Source organism: Odontesthes bonariensis, chromosome 6, assembly GCF_027942865.1.
Source record: "Odontesthes bonariensis isolate fOdoBon6 chromosome 6, fOdoBon6.hap1, whole genome shotgun sequence".
Taxonomy (NCBI): Eukaryota; Metazoa; Chordata; class Actinopteri; order Atheriniformes; family Atherinopsidae; genus Odontesthes; species Odontesthes bonariensis.
Window position 1 is genome coordinate 22,502,819 of NC_134511.1, and position 23,346 is coordinate 22,526,164.

At 43.0% G+C, this 23,346-nt stretch overlaps 2 protein-coding genes and 1 long non-coding RNA gene across 5 annotated transcripts in view; all 3 read right to left on the reverse strand.

Moving 5' to 3' along the window:
* Positions 1 to 165: 165 nt before the first annotated feature.
* LOC142382749 (uncharacterized) lies at positions 166 to 7,895 on the reverse strand. Its single transcript, XM_075468868.1, has 19 exons — positions 7,367 to 7,895; positions 6,484 to 6,579; positions 6,187 to 6,291; positions 6,003 to 6,084; positions 5,741 to 5,882; positions 5,548 to 5,640; positions 5,357 to 5,469; positions 5,126 to 5,252; positions 4,911 to 5,030; positions 4,253 to 4,366; positions 3,532 to 3,762; positions 3,270 to 3,365; positions 2,975 to 3,076; positions 2,727 to 2,894; positions 2,543 to 2,626; positions 2,244 to 2,458; positions 1,138 to 2,145; positions 832 to 1,035; positions 166 to 655 (listed from the first exon to the last, which is right to left on the reverse strand). The coding sequence occupies exons 1-17, from the start codon at positions 7,893 to 7,895 to the stop codon at positions 2,013 to 2,015; spliced, it is 2,550 nt and encodes an 849-aa protein (XP_075324983.1). The 3' UTR covers positions 166 to 655; positions 832 to 1,035; positions 1,138 to 2,012.
* Positions 7,896 to 8,088: 193 nt separating this feature from the next.
* On the reverse strand, positions 8,089 to 8,707 carry LOC142382911 (uncharacterized). The gene is made up of 4 exons (XR_012769961.1): positions 8,619 to 8,707; positions 8,427 to 8,533; positions 8,283 to 8,337; positions 8,089 to 8,197 (listed from the first exon to the last, which is right to left on the reverse strand). It is a non-coding gene; the product is annotated as an uncharacterized LOC142382911 (long non-coding RNA).
* Positions 8,708 to 11,629: 2,922 nt separating this feature from the next.
* Positions 11,630 to 23,346, reverse strand: part of osbp2b (oxysterol binding protein 2b) — a 53,638-nt gene continuing 41,921 nt past the window's right edge. For 2 of the 3 annotated variants that reach the window (XM_075467956.1, XM_075467958.1), the window contains 10 exons: positions 23,019 to 23,085; positions 22,437 to 22,589; positions 22,093 to 22,338; positions 21,867 to 21,987; positions 19,662 to 19,765; positions 18,445 to 18,540; positions 18,148 to 18,332; positions 17,780 to 18,000; positions 16,530 to 16,547; positions 11,630 to 15,725 (listed from right to left, as the gene is read on the reverse strand). In XM_075467956.1, coding sequence (XP_075324071.1) covers positions 15,583 to 15,725; positions 16,530 to 16,547; positions 17,780 to 18,000; positions 18,148 to 18,332; positions 18,445 to 18,540; positions 19,662 to 19,765; positions 21,867 to 21,987; positions 22,093 to 22,338; positions 22,437 to 22,589; positions 23,019 to 23,085 — 1,354 coding nt within the window. In that variant the 3' untranslated portion in view covers positions 11,630 to 15,582. The remainder of the gene's footprint in view (positions 15,726 to 16,529; positions 16,548 to 17,779; positions 18,001 to 18,147; positions 18,333 to 18,444; positions 18,541 to 19,661; positions 19,766 to 21,866; positions 21,988 to 22,092; positions 22,339 to 22,436; positions 22,590 to 23,018; positions 23,086 to 23,346) is intronic. The other variant, XM_075467957.1, reaches the window with a different exon arrangement.

Genomic DNA, 23,346 nt, shown 5'->3' on the forward strand with positions numbered 1-23,346 from the left:
GCGACATGACTGTTAAATAAACAGACACTCATCCCTCAGTCCATTTTTTCCAGAAATGACTGATCCAGCCTGATTAAACATGTCAGAAACAGAAGGATAGTTGACAAATTGAAGCCGTCATGTGATAATAGGCCAATCCCCACCCCCACCCCCACCCCCACATTACCCCAGGACATTTTAATGAAGTTTCAAAAAGACAGTTTAAGTGCAAACAGCAGCATTTTACTTGAACTTGCCTCAAAATGAGAAAATATCACGTATTATCCCTCAAGGACGTGTCAGTTTTATGAGGTAATTTGACGTAACTCACATGATCGTCACCCTCCACGGACATGTCAGCTCATCACTCATTCACAGCTCACTGTACCCATAGGCCATAAAATCTGACTGCCTCAGCACAGAAGAAAATGTGACCTTGGTGACCACATTGTGTCATTTGTCACTGTGACCTGCTTGTTAATCTGTTATCTTGTGCATTTGTAAGCCCGAATGACTCATTTCCGTGGACACGGAACAGCTTCAAGGAACTGCAGGACATTTTAAGGACATCATAATCCCTGGTGTGCATTCATTCCCAAAGAGTAAGGTATTCGTTTCAGACTGTCCCGACCGAGGACTGACTCGGAGTCCCAGCTCTGTCTTGACCATGAGCGATCTGTGGAGGAGACATCAGCACTAATTGTTACTGAGCAGACAAACTCAGAGGCAAGATTCAGATGTTAATTGTACCATAACTGCAGTATACGTGTTGCTCACTGCTGTAAATGGAGCTTGTGGCCACACTGAAAGTCAGTTGTCAACCATAACCTGCTTTTGAAAGAATGCACTCACTGCTGTAGGAGGGGATCCCGACAAATGTAAAGGCTTTGTATCTGGAGGTGGTGGGCTCCACGTGCAGGCCTGATTTTCTACGCGGAGCTGCGTCACTCGGCTCTGGAGGTGACGTAGAAGCTTAAGTGAAGACACGTCTGAGGGGATGTGGGCAGCAGAATCCACAGCATGAGCGGAGGGAGAGCAAACTGCTCTCTGGGCTTCCTGATGGGGGGGGACACCAGCGGATATGCTCTTCGTGTGTTTATTAAAAAAAGAAAAAAGTTATGTGAGCAAGCTTGATGTTAATGCTGACGCAGCACTTACCTTTGCACCAACCATCCTGCCTCCTTCAGGCCTAACCTCTCGAATCGTCGATGCTTTTCTGGAAAACAATCAAACCTGCCTTTCAAAGGTTGTGATGGTCGGTGAATAATTAACATGGCTGTGTGAAGACGGTGTGTGTTCAAATGTATAGTTGCTGTGATGCTCCATCTATAGTCTAAATAAGCTCATGAGCGAGAGTCGCAGTGAGATCATGCTCTTGGAAGGACGGACAGCTGGTTAGTATGGATTTTATCGTCAACACACACAGAGATGAATTACCTGCCCCTCATCAACTTTGACTTGCACCTGTGGGTAAACAATCATGCACAATTTGAACCCAGAACATCCAAATGTTTCCAGTTGTGAGGATCAACACAATTGATGTAAATAAAGTGAGTGACATTTTTTACGTTGTTCACGCCACCTTTCCAGTTCAGCAGTTAACTCTTCTTCAAACTTGCGCGCCAGGCGAGCTGCGGTCTGCTCCTTCCACTGAGCCATGCTGCTCTGAACCTGCCTGAGCTGCAGGTCTTTGGCCTTCAGCTGCCTGCGGAGAGATGCTGCCACTCCCCCTCCCTCAGCGCCTCCATCACTCATGTGAGCCCATTTAAAACGGCTCAACTCCTCAATGTGCTCCTGATCAAACGGCATCGGGGAAAAACGTCTCAGTAATGGTTCATTCATGTCTTTTTCTCTGCGATCTGTACAAACAAGAGCGTGCAACTTTAAACCTGAATGAGACGCTCCTTTATAGAATTCAAAGCTTGCTCTCTCTCCACGTTCAGCTGCTGCCTTTGGACGCTCAGTTCTCGCTCCTGAAAAACTACAAACTTACAGACATCCATACATTTAATGGGCTGGATGCAAAGTCCACATCATACCTTGTCTATTCTCAGCTGCACATTGGTTTCTTTCTGTGAATCCAGCTCCTGCTGAAGTTGGCTGATAAAGTGCTTCAGCTGCTCTCGTAGTGTTCCGAGGTGTGCGAGAGCCTCGGCTACTGTAAGACTGCACGGATCAAAGGTATCAGCAATGGCAATTAAACATCAAAGTATTCTTTTTCTTTCTGTGGCAGATAAGTGTGTGCATCAGGGCATGAAACGTACCTCTGAGGTAGCTCTCCATGTCTTTGCTCCACTAAGAAGTGCAGCTGCTGGCACTCTGCTCCCAGCTGCTGGGCCCAGTGCCGAAGCTGCTGCTCCATCTCAGCTGGGCAGAGCTTATGGCTGCTCTCCCTTTCTTCTCGCTTCACCCGGAGCCTGTCACTCCCTCCCACTGCCGACCGAACATCCCGCTCGAGCCGCAGCACCGTCCTCAGACTCTGCCGTGACCATACACCAGAAGCGGTAATGCTACAGTCCTGCATGTGTCTACAAATGGCTGCTTTGGGGTGGTTTTGCCCCACCTGAGAGCACTGCAGCTCAGCCTGGTGCTCCTCTTTCAGGGATTTGCAAACTACAGCCAATAAAGACTCCAGCTCCAACACTCTCTTATAGAATACAAGAAAATCATTCAAAAATAATGGACATACATATATATTCACATGTATTCAGTGTGATAATCTTACACATGGTTGTGAGACACCTTACAGTTTTTAGCTCCACCACTTGCCGTAGAGCCAGTGATTTATTCTTTGCACTTGTCAGGCTTTCCAAACTCTTTCTGCTCTGCTCCTCCAGTATCCCACAGTGCATCTGCACAGCTTCCACTTTTTCTGCCTCGCACTTCCTCCTCTCCTCCTCTGCTGCTTCATTTACCTGATTGAGATCACAGCGTGCAGCTAACGCAATCATGCTGAAAGACCTTGCATACGTTAGGCAGAGGATTACTAAAGTACCTTTTCCGAGGCTTCAGCACGTAACTCCTCTTCACGTTTCTGTGCTTCTGCCTTCTCCCGCTGAAGAAGTTTTCTTAGCTTAATGATTTCTTCTTCTTTTAGCTGCATAATGGGAGAGGATCGGATTTTGTATTCACTGCTGGGTACAGTGTATAGTGCACTAACGATTTGTTGACTCTGGTGGTGCCCAAAAGGACAATATAAGCATTTATGGCAGAGCTGTGTACGTGTGATAAAACACTTCTCCAAACAGTTTATAGTGAGCTACTGGGGTGGGGGATTTCAGCACACAGACCTGAATGGAACTTTGCATGGACTCAATGTGTTGTGTTAGTGACAGAATCTCATCTTTCAAAGCACTGACTTTCTCCTCTTCAGCTTGCTTATCAATCTGGAATGAGAGAAAATACAGGTTTGACTGTCATTTTTAACCTTGTGGATTTTCAACTCATGAGCTAACAGCTCATGTGCCTCGTTGATGAAAGACAGAGTAACTTTAACAGGGGTAAGATGTACCACAAAACTTTCTTGCAGAATAAGAGAGCCTGAACTCTCACCATCAGTGTGTGGGCTTGGCCCTGGGCCTCCTTCAGCTCTTTGCAGTGCTGGGTTTTCAGGTGTTGCAGCTCCCTCTTCAGTCCATCTCTTTCTTTTTGCAACGCCCCACAGTGTTCCTGTAAATCTAACACCTGCAGCTCTTTCTGGGCCAACATTTCATCCAGCGTTTCCACCCTGATCTTACACTCTCCCAGTTCACGCTGCAGCTTGCTCACTTGAAGCTCCAGCGCCTAACCGTAAGACGGCAGAAGAAACACTCGTGATCAAAAATAGTTTGGACGCTGTGAAATATGAATGAAAACAGAAACAAAATATTCCTAAATGATCAAATCCCTCTATCAGTTGTAAATAGTACAATACCAGAATATCAAATGTTTTTTTTTTTACATTTTGATATGGTATAGCTGGACATGACCAACTGGGTATGAAGAATCTTTCAGTGGTAAAGGTGGGAAGGGGCTCACTAGGCTGTGAAATGACTTTTCTGGTGAAAACTTTATATGCAAAGTACAGCCAGCATTCAACCAGAAATTCAACATTGCCAGTGCCTTTGTACTATTTCCAAGTAAATCCTGGTATTGAAATCTTTTTTCTGATCCCGTTTCTGCTTTTATTCACGTCTTACACAGCACTACAGCTTGTTTAGAAACAGGCCTGTAGATTAAAAAAACAAAAAAAACATTGTTTTTTAAATCAGCTCAGTGAAAGAAGGGGGGTCACCTCAATCCGCTCGTCTTTCTGCATCTGTATTTGCTCCAGACAAGCACAACTGTTTCTCAGTGAGCTCTCTGCCTCTGTGGACCTGTGAAGCTCATCACGAGTCTCCTCCAACTTCTGCTCAGAGGTCACACGGCGACAAATCCAGAGACATTTAAAAACACAGAATCTATACCCGACATTTGAAGTGAGTGTGAAGAAAGCTAGAGTTATTTGGTAACGCCACGCTAGTTCATCTAATGTTTCCACAAACGTGAGAAAGACATTAGATCAAAGTGTAAGAAAGTAATAACGACCAGAGATATTTAAGATTCTTTGTTTTGGTGTAAAATTATTATGAATTTGGTTACTATAAAGCTTTCAGGAACAACTTAGTTGCAATGTTCCATAGCTATAAATTTTAACCTCATCAATAAAATGATGACTAATAAAGGTCCAAACTTAATTGGTTCATTAGTAAAAAAAAAAAAAAAAAAAAAAAAAAAAAAGTATTCTGAGTGGAGCCTCAGAATTATTTATTTTAAGTTTTCACAATAATTTTTCAAGAAAATCCGAACATGAATTGTGATAGGTCGGGTGACATGGAGCAAACTACTTACTAAACCTTGGATGGATTATCATTCAGCTATTAATCGTTTAGAAAGAGGCTTTCATACTGTACCTCTTGCAGGGAGTCGATATTTTCTCTTGCACGTCGCTGCTCAGTAAAAAGTTCTGTTTTGGCACGATCCCACTGTCGTTCCATCTCCTCACGCTCCAGCACCGACACGATGACGCCGCCCTGTTGGTGGAGAAACAACAGCTGGTTGGAAAAAAAATTCTAGATCAAAACTAAAAAACGACGAGAGACATATTGCTGAAGCTGGCTTTCCTTACCCTGTTCACGCAGGATCCATCTTTAAGATCCCGTTTATGCCGACACAAAATTGCCAGGTCCTCTTTGATATCTTCAACCTCAAGGTGACACGACTCCCTCTGCCTCTGCAGCTTCTGCAGCTGGCAGCTACAACATATATAAACATGTCTTATTATCAAGAGCCCTCACTTTTACACAGAAGAGGATCCCGTTGATGCATGTGAGACAAATAGCAGGAGCTGATTCTGCACCTGACAGACTCCCTCTCAGCCCTGCTGTCTCTCAGAAATGTCTCCAAGGCGCTCCTCTCCTTCTCCATGTGTGCGGTCTCTGCAGCCAGGCGATCCGCTTGCTGCATGGCATGCTGGGACATAACGCATCAGCTGTGGTAATGAGTGACACCACAAAACACAGTTTTCCTGAAATGCAAATGCAACTTTACCTTTTTCTTCTGTCGGAGTTCAGAAAGGCAGAGCTTGACGTCTTTTAACTGAGTCCTCCTCAACCGTAGCGTCTCCTCCTCTCTCTCACATTTCTAAATCACACACAAATGAGCTGAGCAACATATCGCGTATGTATAAAGGAGGTCCATTGAAAAAACAATATGATATATACACCGATAGGTTCGTTCTTACTCGTCGAAGGTTAAAAAGTCGCTCTTTCATCTTTGTCAAATCTGACTGCATCTTCTCTGATGTCCCCACAGTGCGGGACGTCCCGCTCCAGCGGTTCATTTCTCCATCAGTGTCCTTATCGTCCATCGGACGACACACTAGTCTTGGATACACAAAAAATCCCCATTGAGGAGGTCCCATTAACTTTTTTTTTAATGAATATGAGCTTTCATTAAGAACTTAGATGTGTGCATTGTAAGTTTAAAAACGTTCTTCCTTTTACCTGCAAGTTTCTCTCCTTTTACGCGGCGTTTTACAGTCAGGGAGATCTCTGTTTTGTGAATGTCCATAAGATGGACTCCTCACTTTGAAATCAAAGACAAACAAAATTCAGTGGCATGTACATAGCAAGATGGTTGTTTTCCAAACTGTACTTAAAAGAAGTACACTGCCAGATCTTGCTGTACCTGATGCAGAGTGTTCACTCTCTTCCCATGTGGGTGTGTCAGAGTCACTCTGGCTGTTACTGTGCTCATTCAGGTGTGTGACCGACTGAATGAAAGAGCGCCATCCTTGTGGGGGTCAAAAAATTATGTGAAATATATATAAATATATATTTTTTAACTTATTCTTTATATTCCTGATATTATCATCCTCTATGTGTAACAAGTTTGCATCCAAGCATTTCTTGACTTAATTTTTCTTTTGTCTCCCCATCAAAGAAATTAAACTAATCTTTCTCCCCATTTCCTGCAGGGTCCCACCTGTCCACTTGTGAATGTGCTGCCTGACTCGCTCGGTGCAGACTGTGTCAAGGTCACTGTCGATAGACACAGTGTCAAAACTCCGCACGGGCACTCCTGGAAAAGAAACAAGCAGCCTTACCACAGTGCTTCAGGTGAGAAAAACACCCTACCTGCCAAACATCTGGCCTTAGGCAAGCTGCTGTGATCATGGAGTATGTTTTCATGCTGTGTTCTGAGTGAGCCTGAAGGAGAAGTGAGAAAACACGAGCTTTGCTTGAAGCCCGCCATTGAGGCTGAAATTTTTACACGACAGCACCCAGACTGGAACAATGCAGACAATGTTACTGTAACTTAAGAGTACTTGGAAAATAAAAAAGAGATTGTGTCTCAGGTTTGTCTTGCGAAAGGGTGTCAAAAGAGACCATGAACGTGTTCTGCTAATCAAATCTGTGTTCAGTGTTTTTTGGTCAAGTCTCTCAGTATGTCATAACATTTCCCTGCTCTAAAAGCTGTGACTTTGCACAGTAATTCAATTCAGAATGTCATGTTGGAGGAGAAAGAGAGGTTGGATTATTTTTGGTTGATTTAAAAAAAAATATATATATATATGATTTGTCTTATCATTCGTTTCAGACTAAAAGTGATAGAGTCTTACAAAAAATCTCAGGGAATGTGCCCTGAAACATAAGCATCGATACAAAGACAAAGAGAAGGAATTAATCAGCTGCAGAGAGTCTCCTGTGGATCTAAACAAGAGGAATACACAGATGGACACACATATAGGTGAACGATTGGATGGCAGTTGCAGAATCTTTCCCTTAATCCTCCTCCACATCTGTAAAGAAGACTGTAGGAGTGCTTGACAGCTCTTTGTCATCAGGATGTACTGCACTTTACTTACCGCTGCGATCACCTGTAGGCCTCTGGGGTGTTTTGACTCTCTCTCCAGCCTCTGCTTCCTCACTACCGTGAGATATTTTTACCCCCCAGCCGTCAGGCAGACATTTTCTCTGTTGCTTTCCCAGACCAGGATAGACTGACTGGGAACAGTGAGCCATCGCTGTGCCTGTATTGCTTCCTCCAGCAGCCGCTGAGCCCCGTTTCGCAACACCTGGCTCGTTTTCACCGTCAGAGGTTTCCGTCCTCTCAGCCTTTTCCTTATTGCCTAGTTGTTGCATACTGTCTGGGAGAGCCAGTTCTACCATCTCCTCTCTGAAGCGGCTGACAAAGTCCTCCGTGCAGATGCTGTCTGAAGGAGGCGCCAATTCTTCTGCAATATTACTTTCCTTACAAGTGTCTCCAAGCAGCCTCTCAAGCCTCCAGATAACCTGCTCCTTCCGAGAGTCAGATTCCCCTTTATCATTTGTGCTTCTGTCAAGCCTCTTTTTGGTTACCTTGGGAGAGACAGGACCATCGCTGCAGGCTGTCATATTCTCTAGGGTAGAGCAGAGGAGACATGGTGTGTTTTTGTCTAAAGGAAAAGCTGAAATCTGTTGCATTAAGAAAGCGCTACCGCCATTAAATTAATGTTAGAAGCATGGCAGACCCTGACATTGGAAATGTGAACGTCCTCATTCTTTCAGCTGTTATAACACAGATGTAAAAATATTACCAGATACGAGGTCCATCACTGAAGCGTGCATCACATCAAGACGAGACATAGGAGGGTCGTCTGTTGTTGTACTTCCAAGGCCCGTGTCTTTGCTCAGGGATTGACTCCAACCAAGAATAGCTTTAAACAAGGATCCCAATCACGTGTCATTATTTGACAAAAATCTTTTAACACTGGCATAAGGTGAGTTTATGACAAAAATTACCAGCATTGCTGCAGTCATACTCTCTAAAAACAACATCACGTTTCGGAGGCTGCACCTAAAAACAATTAAACACAGTCGCGTAAGAAAAAGCTATGTTTTGATAGCACATAGTAACAAAAGATAAAGAAACTGGAAATCAGAAACCTGAAGCTGATCAAGCTGTGCATCTATTGCATCTAGAAGGAGGTCACAGTGGTCCATTCTGGGAGGCAGAAAGTCCAGTCCAAACACACTGCTGTTGTCACTGAGATCTGCGTTGGCAGACAACGAGTTCATGGGAACAGGTGCAAACTGACAAGAGGGTGACAAAAGCGTGACGCTTATAAAACTCCTCACCAGTGTAAAGAAGGGTGTCGGTGTCCTCTCCATTTCTCTCTGGTTCACCGCGGCCATCCATGTCTGACAGTTGCACACACATCAGTCAGAAACTTGGAAATGCCATGGAGACTGCATTCCCAGCATGGACTGGTTAAAGCTGAAGGGGCACTTGTAACGAGTGGGGGGTTTGTGTTGCTCTGTAGTCCCGGAAACCAAGTCAGTTGGATTTGTTTAGCAAGCCTTTCACTAAGGAGACGATGCATTCCTATCTCCACATTTCTCTCCCATCTTAAATCACCTTCAAGGTCAGAAGCTGTGAAAGTGGAAGTCCACCTAAAAAACACCTAAAAAAACCCCATCGTGTTAATATGTGTTACTCTTTTCTAAAAACCCAAAAGAATGTTTTGAGGACTATTTTTCTCTGCGTCTTAAAATGTTAATATAACTAAGCTCAAACCATCAATGGTACCATCCATTTTAAGTCTTGACATACAGCAATGTTAGCTCTTATTTGAAACACAAACTCCTTGATTGGATTTCCATGTAGCTGAGTTAGGTAAATACTGGTAAAAACCTGCCGTCGTGCAGTTTAAACACCACCCATCACTACTTACTTTAAAGGGTTTAATGAGGAGATTACCAGCCGAACTTGACTCCTCTGTCAGAGCTGGTTAAGACGCTGCTGCTGCTGCTGCTGCTGCTGCTGCTGCTGCTGCTGCTGCTGCTGCTGCTGCTGCTGCTGCTGTTGCTGCTGCTGCTGCTGCTGCTGCTGCTGCTGCTGCTGTGGGACGTTTGATTGACGTTAGCGTCAAGTTGCCTTGGCAACGGTAAAACAGCTTGCGACTTTGCAGACTTCATTGAGCACCTGAAACACCTTCAGTCGCTCAGGACCGTAAAAGTCCTCCGCTAATATTAGGGCCAAAACAACGTCCTTTTAGACTGTAGAAACCCTGTAGTTGTATTTAGCTTTTATTATAGAGGGAGATACCATGTGGGCCCACTTTTTACTGATCTGTTTCAGTAACAACTCAATTTTAAGGAGGAGATTTCATATTGAATAAAGATTTGAATTTAAATTTCTTTGACTTCTCAAAATGTGATTTTTGTAATGTCATAACTGCATAGTGATTTAAATGGTGGATGAACATGAAGGTTAATGTCACGTCCATGGACTCATGTGTTAAGTTTTATGTTTTAGGTGTTCAGTTCATGTCCAGGTTTTGAGTTTCAGTCTTGTCATTTGGTTTTCCCCCTCATTCTGGTCATTGGTTCATTCACTGCACCCGTTAGTCATTGTCACCAGCTGTACTCACTCTCCAATCACTCCCAGCCCTCTATTTAGTCTCTTGTCTCCCCTGTCTGTTTGTCGGATCTTTGTGTGTGTTCGTCACCGGCCCTGCATACCATACCATACCATGCCATGCCATGCCACGCCATGCCACAACCTGTTCAGTCCTGAGCTAAGTATTTATTTGTTCCATTGTTATTTTTGCCTTGATTAAATCAACCTTTCTTCTGAAGTCCGCATCCGTGTCCTTCCCTAAACCGCACCCTGACAGTTAATTTACCAGAGACATCAGGTTGATAATCGAGCCTATTTAGGACCACTGGTTTCTACTTCCATTTTGGGGGTAATTTAGAAAAGGTTCCGCTCTTGTCCCACTCCTGTCCAAAAGGTCAACCTGTACTGAAAGGATAAAAATTATAAAGGAAGGGTTTTACAACTTGCATAAATGCACCCAGCACCAGGACACCCTAGATCACGGATCAATGATTGATTCTTTTTATGATATCATTATATCTTCGACCATATGCCTCAGGTGAAGAGGACAGCAGAGCCGTCAACCACCTGGTGGTGGGGAGATGTTGGACATGCTTGGTGTATGCACCTGTTTAGGTGAGGGTATACAGGGAATGCTGTGGATGGATGAATGGATCCTCTGAATGGATGGTGTTCTGGGCCTCCTTTGGTAAGACAGAAGAAAGAGTCCTGCAGAGCTTGTGAGACCCCAGAAAGGTTCTGACAGGCAAAACTGTCAGACACCTCGAGTGGGGGAAGCTGTGCTGTGCACTGTGTGGATGGGGTGCTGCTGACCTCACCTGAGGAGACAATTGAGTGATGGAACTATTACTTTCCCACCCTCACTTATGGTCATGAACTGTGGGTAATGATCAAAAGAATGAGATATGAGCATCTGGTCCCAGATATGTGATAGCAAATGGAAGGATGGATGGAGTACTACTTTGACTTCTTTAACCAAAGCAGTCCACCGAAACACATTTCAGTTGAGAAAGTAACAATCCATTTGTAAACTCTTTATTTGTTTTCAAGTCGCATTTGACAAAAACAGTCATTTTACCACACGGAATATATGTCCGTCTGCGAATATAAGTGTGACTGCTTTCTTAATATTTCTAGTATCCAGGTCCAAACTGAAGAGTAAAACTAGTTTTGTAAAACAAAGTCGACCACAAGAAACTCTTATGTTCAGCAAAGTTGAATTACTGTTTTTGTCAAAGGCTTTTTTTCCATTTAAAAAGGACTGTCCGATGCAGAGTCTGAGTGCTTTAATGACTTCAGTCACATTATCATTTCACTGCACGTCAAAGTATTTGTAATTCACCACGTTCTTCAACCCTCCCTCCTGAATTCTGAAAGAGAACGAGCCACATGTTGATATTAATCTGGCACGAGCCGATGGTGACTTTATGAGAGAAGCTTGAGGTGCAGCTAGCATCAGCAGTGTGCCAAACTAACTAAACTCTTTTCTAAAATACCTGAGATAGATTACACTGTAAATCTTTACAGTCGAGCATCTCACAAAACCAAAAAGTTACATGCTGACTGACTGCAGAATGTTAAACTTACTCTTCTTTATTGTTTTTGTTACATGTTCTAAAATGTAAAATGAGATTCCCCCTTTTTTTGTAGAGTACCAGCAAACAGATTAGACTAGATTGGATTTTTTCCTGTTTAAGTCAGCCTCCAGTTTCACCTGAAAGACATTAAAAGACGCATCCACCCAAAACAGTGTCAACAATAACAACTTTATTATCTTCTTTTTTCATCATTGTGTCTTCGTCGTCATTTAAAGACAATGTTATACAAGTATAAATTAAGGGAAAAAAATACACAATTTAGAAAAAAAGAAGAAAGACCTCTTTTGAATCTGTGGTTACACCTGAATACACCTGCATGTATTTGGATAGTAAGAGTCAAGGCAGGTCAATTCTCTTACCTTGACATGTACCAGGCCACTGTTGTGATGTGTCTCATAACTTCTATCGCCATACAGATCGTTAATATTGCCATCATCTCACCACAAAGTCGTGAGTCCCAGTCCACAGAGGAGCAGGGTTCAGTTAAGACAAGGCAAGAAAAAAAAATGTAAAAAAAATCTTCCCATTTTCATCAGTTTCCTTCAACCTCAAAGCAGAGCAGCGTCTAATGAGGAGGACATGTGTGCCATGCATGCACACAGGCCAAGCTCATTATGCATTGTATGCATTACAGACAGCAGACCACACCGGCATGAGAACAATGGCACCCGTGAGAAGGAAGAAATCCAAACAGAAAATAAAATCATGAAAAATAAAGCTGAGAGCTACACCAGAGTGAATTAAAGTTGGGTGAAACGAAATGAGAGAGAGAGGGAGGGAGGGAGGGGGGGAGGGGGGGAGGGGGGGGGGTTACAATGACACCCTCTTAGATAGGGAAGGCAGATAAAGAGGTTGTTCTCAGTCTACGGTACACTCCTCTCACACTTTGGTTGTTTTTTCCCCCCTCCTTTATTAATTTTTTTTTATCTGTTTGGAGCAACAACAGCCATGAACGAACAACTCTACACCTACTGTGTTATTGCTAAAGCTGTCTGATACTGTACAGGCCCCTAAAGGGGCAACCTCTGTAGGCAAGTCACCATCAAGTACTGAGGTCGCATCATTTGGGGATAAACGGATTCAAACGCACTCTCTGGTGAGCTCTCATCATATAAAATGATCTCAAACGTAAAATATTAAAGCAAGTCTCTCGTGAACCTCAAAACGGAAATCACAGATTAAATCTCCATTTGTACAATTTCTTCACCACCACTCGGTAGCGACCTGTGTTCTTTCAGTAGTCATGACAGCGCATGATGATGCAGACATAACGGTGCAATGACAAATCTAAAGCTAGCATAGGGAAACATGTTGTTGCAGTAGTGTCCATGCTTGCGCGTGACACGTGACTTTCTTTGTATATCAATGCAGGTCTTTGAGTCTTTTTTTAACGAACAAAGAAAACAAAAAAAATCATTGTGTTCAACTTTAAATAAAGCCAGCAGCTGCTTAGCTTAGCTTAGCATCAAACAACTGGAAAGAGGGAGAATCTTCTTCTCTGCATCTGCCCATGTGTCAATTAATGAGTTTCAAAGGATCCGCTCAGCTCAGTTTTGGACAAATCCCTCTTTCAAGCCTTTTTGCTAAATTAAGCTTCTGTAGATAGCTTCCACACTTACACAAATCATTTCCAAAAGTGGTGAATTATTCCTTTTGGATTAAGACAGATTATTTAGTGATTTATCTCGCTGTGTTTGTGAAAGCTGCAAATAAAATTAAAAAAAATTAAAACCTTCTATTTTAATGGGCATATTTTTGTGGGGGGAAAAAACCCCCAAATGCAGTCTTCATTCATTTCACGATCAAATAACCTAATAAATAATCTCACAGATAAGCAGTTCAAGAGCTCATGTCATCAAACTGAAAACCTTTTCAACTCTATCAGCCAAATAACCAGCAAAGAGATGCACCCTTGTGTCAGGGCTTTTTTTTTTCCAGTACATTTTTTTCCCCCCATCTTTTAATCCTGTACATGAGAGGAAATAACCAAGTTTAACCGAGTCTTACGAATTCTATTAGAATGCATGTTAGGACAGTTTCTGGACAAATCGTGGACGCCTCAGGGTTAACTTCCCTCTTTACAGAATCAATGCAGATTAAAAAGTGATATAACAGCAACTCTTTCAAGCTCTCTCAGTCTTTTCTGTACAGATAAATTCATACTCGTATTAGTATAATTACTCTTCATTTTTACAATATCATTGTTTTTATCACAAAATATTCACACAAATCGACTAGATGGTAGATATAATACCCCCCAGCCATGAATTCTACATTCCTAACAATAATTACAAAAAAATACTAACTGTTTTTTTAAAACTCTTGTCACCGTAGACTTGTAGTGCACAGGTCGGGGGACTCGTTCCCTTATTCAGTCAGTTAAAGGCAAAAGACTTAGGGTACCTTTGTGAGCCGATCCCAGATCAGCGTGTCCATAAATGAGCTGTGGTGAGCCTGGAGCAGCAGCCGAGGTAGTCCTCTGTGGCTGCAGCTGACTGCACAGTGGAGTGCTACAGGAACCAGCCCTGTCTGCCTCTACAACACCTGACCTCCTGTCAGCTGAATCCACTCGGAGCTCCTCGGGGAACCCTCTATACTCTCAGATGCAGTAATCCCACCGGATACATCTGAGCTACAAACTAGTGGCTGATGAGGCTGTGGAACTGGGGCAAAAAAAAAAAAAAACCTGCGTGTACATGATGGTAATTACTGAATAACTCAGGTGATCAGGTGCAGAATTCATATTTTGTTCAATCACTGAGAATGCTATTAGTCAAAGGGGTCACCAAGGGAACAGAGGGTGCTGCTATGCAAGAGCAACAGAGAACAAGGGGAAGTACACATAAAGAGCGAAAACTTCTCAACATCAACACAAAGATTTGTACTAACCTCTAGTCAACCACAGTGAAAAGTGCATTTTCTGGTTTTTGATAGTGTGATATGAATGTTTTGATGTCGCACCATTGCACGTTCAATACAGTGTAACAACTAAAGGATTAACTATTATTGTAGAGTTTTGCTAATTAAAAATCACAAATGGAAAACATCTGTGTGTTTGGATGAGTGAAATCCACCAAAGCATCGAGGTCATTCGATGAGCTCATTCTAAAAAAAATGAATAACAAGCAGTCACACTACCTTTCCATGGACTGCACAGACTGGTTTTTGAACAGGTGAACTGCATGAGTCTTGAGAGAAAAGACCCCCAATATTTCATGAGTTTTCATTCAACCAGCCTCTGAATATTCACCTGATCATACATTAGCTGCTGATATCGGAGATTCAAAGTGCTTGAAATGAAGTAAAAATCTATTTTAGAATTTTTGAACATTTTTTTTAATGTAACTGTCAAGTTGTTTTGCATGACCTTTATTTCCTCTGCAACAAAGTTTACGGTAGACTCGTTTTATTTAATTCCAACTATTGTGAAGTCAAAATGCAATTTTGATGATTAACAATTTCAGACACAAAATCTTAGTCTGTTTCTAAATCAACCAAAAGGTGCACATAAAGTGCGACTGTAAGTATTTTCTTGACGATAAAAGGGGAGTATTTAAAATATCTAAAGAGTAAGCCTGGATAAATCTCAGTTGTGCTGATTAAATTTGGGGTGAGGACACTTTTGTTGCATCCAATGAAACACTGACATGCGTATTCAACACCTCTGTGGAGCTGTGAGCCTCTTTACGATGGGGTCTGTCTAATCATGAGCTGCTCTGATATATGGGTTTCTGTGCAACCGATAAAACTCTGTAATGGGGTGAACTCAGGAAAGTGCATTGTGGGTATCACTTGCACATTTTTTGTGTGGTGTTACAGCTCCATTATCTCACACCCACACATTGTCTCACTGCTGTTTCTGTAAAGTGTCAAAGAGGACCGCTCAGGGAACGTCCTGCCTTCTCCCTCAAAGTAAAAACAGAATGAGAGCGTGCATTTGGAGGTACAGTGTATTCCGAGAGTGTATGAAATATACACATTCTCATGCTCATAAAGGTCAATGTGGTGCTCATAAGCCAGCTGCGCTCCACTGCCTGAGGACCAGAGGCCGAGCGGTTCCTCGTCCGATGAGGTTAGGTGCGATCTTAGAAGAGTTCTTGGGTTAGAAGATGTCAGGACACACGCTCCAGTCCTGTCTTTCCTTTGACTCCCAGTAACCTCCCTTGTACACAAAGTTTGTCTCTCCGGTGATTGAGTCCCTCCTCTGGTGAAACCACAACGGCTGGTAGCCTTCAAATTCTCTACCTGGGGATGAGACACAGATGTTATCCCATCATTTAATCATCATCTAATCATCCTCTCGCAGAGAAGCCACACTTGCAGGCAATTCACTGAGCTATCAATTTACCTTGACATAAACGCATAAAAGAAAAGCAATCAATTGCTGTGCGCTGCATTTGGTATAGCTCCAAATTTGAGTCGAGCTGCAACAACTTGAACTGAAATGTGTAATTAAATAACAAAATGAGGGAGAAAAAAAAACCTGAAGGAAAAAAAACTAAAACAAAAGATCACAGTTCTTATAAATCTCTGAACTGGATAATGAATCTGTTTCTTACAAAAGAGCAAACCAGACAAAACAAAGGGGGGAGACTGCAGTTTTCTGATGTGTGAACATTGGTAGCAATATAGTGATTTACACTCAGTACAGCAACTCATTCAATGTTCCCTTTTAAAGACATTTGAATTGAATTGAATCAAAGTTATTAAGGTATTCATTTGAAATGATTAAGTGCACCAGAAAAGCGCTCTATAAAGGGAATGGTATAGTGGAATGAAGTGTGAGCTAATGGCTTGCTGCTGTGGCTTAACAGCAGTGGCCTGACGTAATACTGAGGCCGGCTCTGAATGAAAATGTCTCATGTATGCAGGAAAATGTCCTCTTTTTTTCCCCCTGAGTCAGTATTTGGAGAAGTTGACATGAGAGGGGGCATCATGCAGTTCCCACACAGAGGCAGAGCACGCAGAGGATACACAAGAGGATGGTGTGTGCGTGTGTTTGTGTGTGAGTAATGCACAACAGAGGGGTACGGGGCAACCCTCACTCACCAGAGTCATTATCACACTCTGACCATCAATAGAGGGAGGAAAAGAAAGACAAGTCATGGGTACATCAATGATATCTAGCCTATGCACAATATGCACACACACACACACACAGAGGAATGCTGTTAGGATGAAAACTTCCCGCTGAGGTCGCCGTAAAGTTCAGATGGGCTTTGGCTCCAGCCAGCATTTTACTGCTGAGCTCTACTTCCTGACCTTTAATAACTCTTGATTCCTGAAAGCAATCACTTCATATCTTAACAGCTACTATCTATTAATCATTTCATGTAGTACTCTGTAGTTTGCTCTGTATTCTGTAACAGTAATACACACACAGCCATGCAGTGTCTTTCATGATGAATAAATATAACTATATTTACATATTTATAAATCTCTTAATGTTACTACAATACAGTGGCACAGAGAGCAGGAAAAACTAGTTACGGAAGTATTTTTCTCCTCTATGAATGACTATTTCATTGTTTTCTTTGATATGATTATCAGTGTTTTCAATAGCTTACCACTACCGTAGACTAATAGTTTGAATATCCTTGCATTGTCTCTGACAAGTCAGACATTTACGTACGGCAGATATCCTTCTGTAACTCATGACCGAACTGCAAATGCTACTGAGAATAGGACAAAGGGATTTTCAGTGCTGGTTCAGAGCCAGAGACTAACGTAGAGCCAGTTTCCTCCACCAAAGTTCTGGCTTCAGCTCTGAAAAACTAAAATGTTGTGCCCGCCATGTTTGCAAAATCAGAGCTCATACGGTCTCTAGTTTGATTAATTCAAGAGGGAACAATGAAATTAAAAAAAATAAATAAAATAAATTAGCTTAATTTTTAGATTGCGACTGAATAAATGTGCAAAAATCCTGTTTTTGTCAGCATTTTGAATCGCGGGTGAGGATTCACAAACACCCGCTGTTGTTAAAAACAGATTTTCTGAGGAGATATTAAGACATCGTTCTGCAGGGAAAAAGAGACAAACTATGATCTGTGAAGATAAACTGTCTGCCTGCACTGATATTTTGTCTATTATTATTTTTCAATGATAAAATAAAGTTCAAACATGCAATGTAGAAGATGTTTAAAGTGATGTAATGACATGGCACTGTAGTGACTCTCTGGCTTTAGCACCAGCCCTGAACCAGCACTGGAACCATTTAGGTTAAAAAGGCCTGGTTTCTGTCTTTCTCTCAGCTACTCTTTGCCTGTCAGACGTCACACTCTCTGCTCTCTATTGCATACCATCATCCAGTGCTTCTGAGGCCTCTGCCTCCCTCCTCCTCCTCACAGCTCTTTGTTTCTCCTCGAGCCTCTGCTTCTCTGAGTTTGCCTCATCCCATCGACCATCCTCCATAAGCCTCTGGTCTGGTCTCAGGCGGCTGTCAGTCGGGCCCACTCCCTCTTCAGACTCGTTTAGGGTCAGAGCCAAAGCTGAGAAGTAGTACATGTTCTCAGCATTTTCCCTGACAAAGTAAGAGGAAATTGAGCTTGAGTTTGTTTGTGATGTGCTACAATTAATAATATTGATCCAAAAACTGCAGCTTTTACACAATGGCTATTACTCATATATTGCCACCGTCTATTTTACGAGGCGGATGAAATGAGCTTACGGTAGAGGATACTTCTTCCACAGCAGCTTGGGTGACAGAGTCTGATAGACCGTCTTCTGCTTGCCCTCTGATCCGCTGCCCCCTCGACTGCTCTGAATGATCTTGGCGCTTTCCATTTTGTCATCCCATGTACCAGAGAGGATGTAATGAGCCTGGCCCCCACTATCTGCCACCACACCTGTCACCTGGAGAGAGCAGTAAGACATCAGGCTATGGTTGTTCTTCCAGCAAAAGGCAGGGTTACACAAATCAAATCATTGTTGGCTATCCGGTAAGTGTGAAAAAGGAAGCACCTACCTTCCGTGGAACATCCCTGGAGAAATAACTGTAGGGAGAGAACTTGAGCTGGCAGGTCTCCTTGGTTCTGTGATTCACAATTTCAATGTCTCCCGACTGCACAAACACAAACAAGCCCAGAGTGAGAGAGACAAACACACTGTGAGGGATGACAGCCACGGTTTAGCTAAGTTTGGACATTTCACCATGACGTTAATCATCCGCTGGGAGATGTTTTGACTGTGTCCTGTTTTTTCCTACTTTGTTGTGTACGGTCTTAAAAAAAAACCTTATAATCGAGTTTTCAAAAAAGATTGTGGGTGTGCTCACATCAAACATGCAATTTCAATCCACATTTTAAGGCAATTTAATAAGGTGCCATGTAGAGGTTTTGCTTGGGGAGGTATGGTCAGGTTTTTGCACCATCTCTCTGAGGAGCTCAGAGAGGGAGTGTTTAAAAAAAAACAGTGGAGTGGAGTAAGAGGGAGTAGTGAGAGGGAGGTCTGAGTTGCCCTCACTAATATCAAACCAGATGAGTGGTAGCACATAGATGGATATTCACCGCCAGAGCCATGTAGACTACCCTGTCTGCTTCATTCGCTGTATGACGGATCACACTGCCTGTCAGTGGAATGGGTGATGGTAGAGAAAAGAAGTGGGAGAAAAATATCTGTAGCTTTATGTGGAATTGTGAGCCTGACCTCTCTCAGCAGCAGAGGGCAGCAGAGCCATACATTTAAGAACAAACCGACACATTTCTGGGAAATTCTGGAGGATTTTAGATTTATTTTGAAATAGCTCAGAGTTGACATATTGTGCCTTACTCCTCTTCATATCTTCTTCCAAAGGTAGATGCAGATATAGAGACACACTGGCAGACAGACTGATGTCATACACAAAAATGATGGTGAAGCAAACTTCCACAGAAACAGACACACATACTGCCTGCCCCACCCACCTCCATCCTCCAGGTAAGTGGGCCATCTCACAGAACTAAAGAGGCTGTTATTTTAGGGTGTTATTAGAGATCAAAGCTAAAGAGGAATCCTCAGAGATTGGGGCGCTCCATAGTCATGTGCTGTATGTCTTTGCTCTGATTCTCATACTCTGCTGGTCTAAACCACATACATCTGCGTGATGGAAGAAGAAGATGTCTATGTGCTGCTCTGGAAAGTCATGGGAACTAGTTTTGAAGCTGTGGAGGAAGAGTTAGTGATGACTAGTGCCCATTAACAGACCTGGTCAATCCACAGCTTTCCCACAATGATGTTGTGCACTGTGGAGGTGACCTTTCTCCACACATAGTGGTTCCCGCTGGAGTGGAACTGCAGGTGAATGGCACCTGTGGACACACAGGAACAAAATAATCATCACAACTGCTTTGTTTCCATTCTGTAGTCTCTCACATGAAAGTGATGCTGCCAGTTTGGGTTTGGTTTTGTCAACACATTCATGCCCTTGAAAGAGCCAGTTCTACTTCCAATGTGACCTAGCCCCAGTAGATTTACAACATCCATTTCAACACCTTTTCCACTCGAGAGTTTTCCCTATTACATAGCACCTCACAGCAGCTGTATACCAAGAGGTGAGAGAAGTCAGGTAAATGCCACTGTATCTCTTGGCTGGTCCTACACCTATCAAATTTCTCATTTATCTGCACCAACAGACTGCTGCCCTTTGCCCTGCCAGTGGAATGTAGAGATCTCTTTATATCTGTATTTATGTGTGTGTGTGTGTGTGTCACAGGGGTAATAAACCCCCCGCTGATTCATGCTCACACCTCCTCTGCCTTAAATTGAGCTGCCTGAAGATCAGCTGTTTACTGCTTCAGAGAAGGTGGTTGAAACACGATTCTTATAAAATCACCAAAGGTTTTCAGGAGAGTATGCAAAGGAATTGGTCCAGATTTTTTCCGCTGTTGTTGTTCACACATGTGATGCACACATGCTCACTTGCATATAGGCAGAATATTTCCTGCTACGCACCCATTGCATCTCACCCGCTGATGTTCCCGACACTTTGCTAGCGTGAATGATGCAGACACTTAGGCTTGTACTATTACTAACTAAAGCACAACCATGGCAACAGTGACAGTGGCAGCTGTGTCATCCCAAGTCTGCAGTCTGTCTCAGCGGCACCAAGTGGACAGCCACTGAACCAGCTCCTCCAGATTTCTCTCTAAAAGTAATTCAACTATCCTATGCTTGACAGACCTATTGGAGGGTGCACTGACTCACACCGCAGTCACGGTCACCACCAGCACTGATCTACCATAGTACTGTGCAGGCTCAGCCTTCGCCATAGGTCATGCCTTGCCTTTTTCGTTACTGTACTGCTCTAAATTCATTCGTCACTGCAGATTACATTGTGCATTTATTGTTTTTCCTACACGATACACACATAGCCGTTAAAAAATTTACATAAATAATATTTAATATTTGGAAGAATCAAACAAGCTTCTGATAGATTTCTGATTGGATATTTACTCATATTTTCAGTAAGGTTGAGATGACAGGACTTTGAAATGGCCATTTCACAAGCTTAATGTTAATGTTGATTAGTTGAATTAGTTTGGGGTCATTTTCCTGTGTGAGCGCCAAAATGTGGCCAAGTTATAGCTGTCTGCTTGATGGTTTGGGGTTAACTTTGAAAATAAATTCTGCTGTAGTCCTTCAGCTTCATTATCCCAGCCACTTGCAATCTGCGACATAGCCCCTGAGCATTTTGTAACCACCACCACGACTGATAGTTGGAACAGTGCTCTTGGGGTGGAATTCTGTTTTCATAACCAAACATATCTTACAGAAAGTTTTTCTTTGTATTTATGTTCAGCTGCAAACTCCAGTCAAGATTAAAGGAGCATACTTTGGAGCAGGAGTTTCTCTCTTCAGTGGCACCCTCTTAGTCCATAGAGATGTCAAATTGACTGTGGACAGTGACCCTGATTAGCATCTTTCAGGTTTTGGCAGACCTGTGCCTTGGTGGTTCCCGAGTTGTCCTTCACTGTCAAGAACAACTACTTTCATATCAGATGAGGGTCACAGTTTGGCTCTTCGCCCACACCATGGTGAAGTAGCCTCCCCTCACAGTAACATAAAAAGATGCAGCTATATAAAATAATGATCTCGGAATCTAAAAATGTTGAGAATGTTATGTTTCCACAGACGAGCTATCAGCTGCAGTCAATCATGATCCCTACAAGTAAGTTAAGAGCCATTAGGAACTTAAAAATAATGTCAGTTGGTTTATTTGCACATTAGTCTGTAGGTATAATGTTAATGCTAAATTAATTTCACAAACCCCCCTCACAAAAAGAACATTTGATAGATATTATCTTATCATAAACATCACCAATGTTGCCAGGCTATTCACATCTTAGAGTGTACGTGAACTTCTGACCAGGACAGTTTGCTATCTTTTTAGGTGAATGTGAAATGTCTTACCCAGAGGCATAATGGAGAGGTATTTGCCACGGAACTTGCTGGCAATGGTGATTTCCTGCCACAAGGTCCAGCCTCGTTGGGAAATCACATGGTGTGAAGCTGCAGGGGGGTGATGGCTAACCTGAGTGGAAATAGACACAAAGGCTGAGGACAATACAAGAAATGTGTTCATTTAACAAAAAAAACCCCAACACAATCCAACCTCAGCATTTTAAGTTAAATGTACCTGCTCGCACAGTGAGCGGTAGCCGAATTCCTCTCGGCGATCAAGCTCATAGGTCTCGCCCAGAAGGGGGTTGAAGGGTTTGGCTGTCCGGTGCACCGTGGTGGAGTAGGAGGAGACGGAGAAGGCAGCGACCAGGCACATCTGTTCCAGGGAAGAGTCGCAGCGAGCCGCCTTGTCTAGGAGCTCGTGATACTCCAGGTCCTCTGTGAGACGCTGCAGCATGGACAGAGGCTCATTGAAGTTTACCTGGATGGAAGATAAAGAAGTGAAACTCATAAAATGTAATGCACACAGATCTATGTTCGACTATCACTCAATTGAAGGGCCATTCCTGGTAGACTCACAGGCATAGGGATTTTAGACAGCTCTTTGCCGATGCAGTTCTTCATGATGCTCCACAAATTGAGGGAGTAATTGGGCTTGTCTGGGATATGAGTGCGCCTCTGTCTGCGGGGCTGCAGCTCCCTTCCTGACACATCATTACAGCTTGGAGACATCTGGGATCGGACGGGGAAGAAGGGTTGGGTAGACAAGTTTCAGGGGAAAAAAACAATATGGACAGCAAGTCAGCATATCCTCAAACAGTGTGAGAGAGCAAGCAAAAACACAAGAGGAGAGAAGGGATGACACAGATGTGTAGGAAAGAAGCAAAAAAGGAAAGAACAGATGTTTTACTTGTAATTAAGATTTGGTGGAATGATGCAACTGTATATCTTTGGCACTGCGGGGGTGACAAGAAGATGGCGGGAAACAGAAAAGGGCTGTGTGTGTCTCTCTGTGAGAACAGCAAGTGAAAATGCCATACAAGTAAATCAATGAGGTGTGAGCATTGCACGGGCACAAACGAATCTATCCTGAGATTACAAGAGTCAGCAACATTTGCAAATGTCAGTCATATTAGTCATGCTTGTGAGGAACACACTTACATGGTCGTCCTGGTTCCAGTCACTGGGCTGGCCTCCGCTCGCTCCGCTCAAATTACTGTGAGATCGCCTGGAACGGAATAAAAATCAAATCTGCATTGAGTACTAGACAGAATTGCCTTCGAGACCCCTGTCTGTCTTGTTTTCTTTTAACAAACAACACGCACAAGTGAGAGAAGTAATAGCTGGGCAACGCAGCCAAATGTTGTCTAACGGCTGCAAACAGTCTTTATGGTTTCCAGTGGAGCTGAGGGATACACCAATCAGCCACAACATCGCAACCACTGACGGGTGCAGTCAGTAATATTGATCATCTCGTCACAATGAAACG

Coding starts and splice junctions, on each gene's coding strand:
- LOC142382749 (XM_075468868.1), bottom strand. CDS start 7,895: ATGACAGCCTGCAGCGATGGTCCTGTCTCTCCCAAGGTAACCAAAAAG. Junction 6,085..6,186: donor GAGTGAACACTCTGCATCAG/GTACAGCAAGAT, acceptor TTGATTTCAAAG/TGAGGAGTCCATCTTATGGA. Junction 5,031..5,125: donor ATGGATCCTGCGTGAACAGG/GTAAGGAAAGCC, acceptor CTCCACCAACAG/GGCGGCGTCATCGTGTCGGT.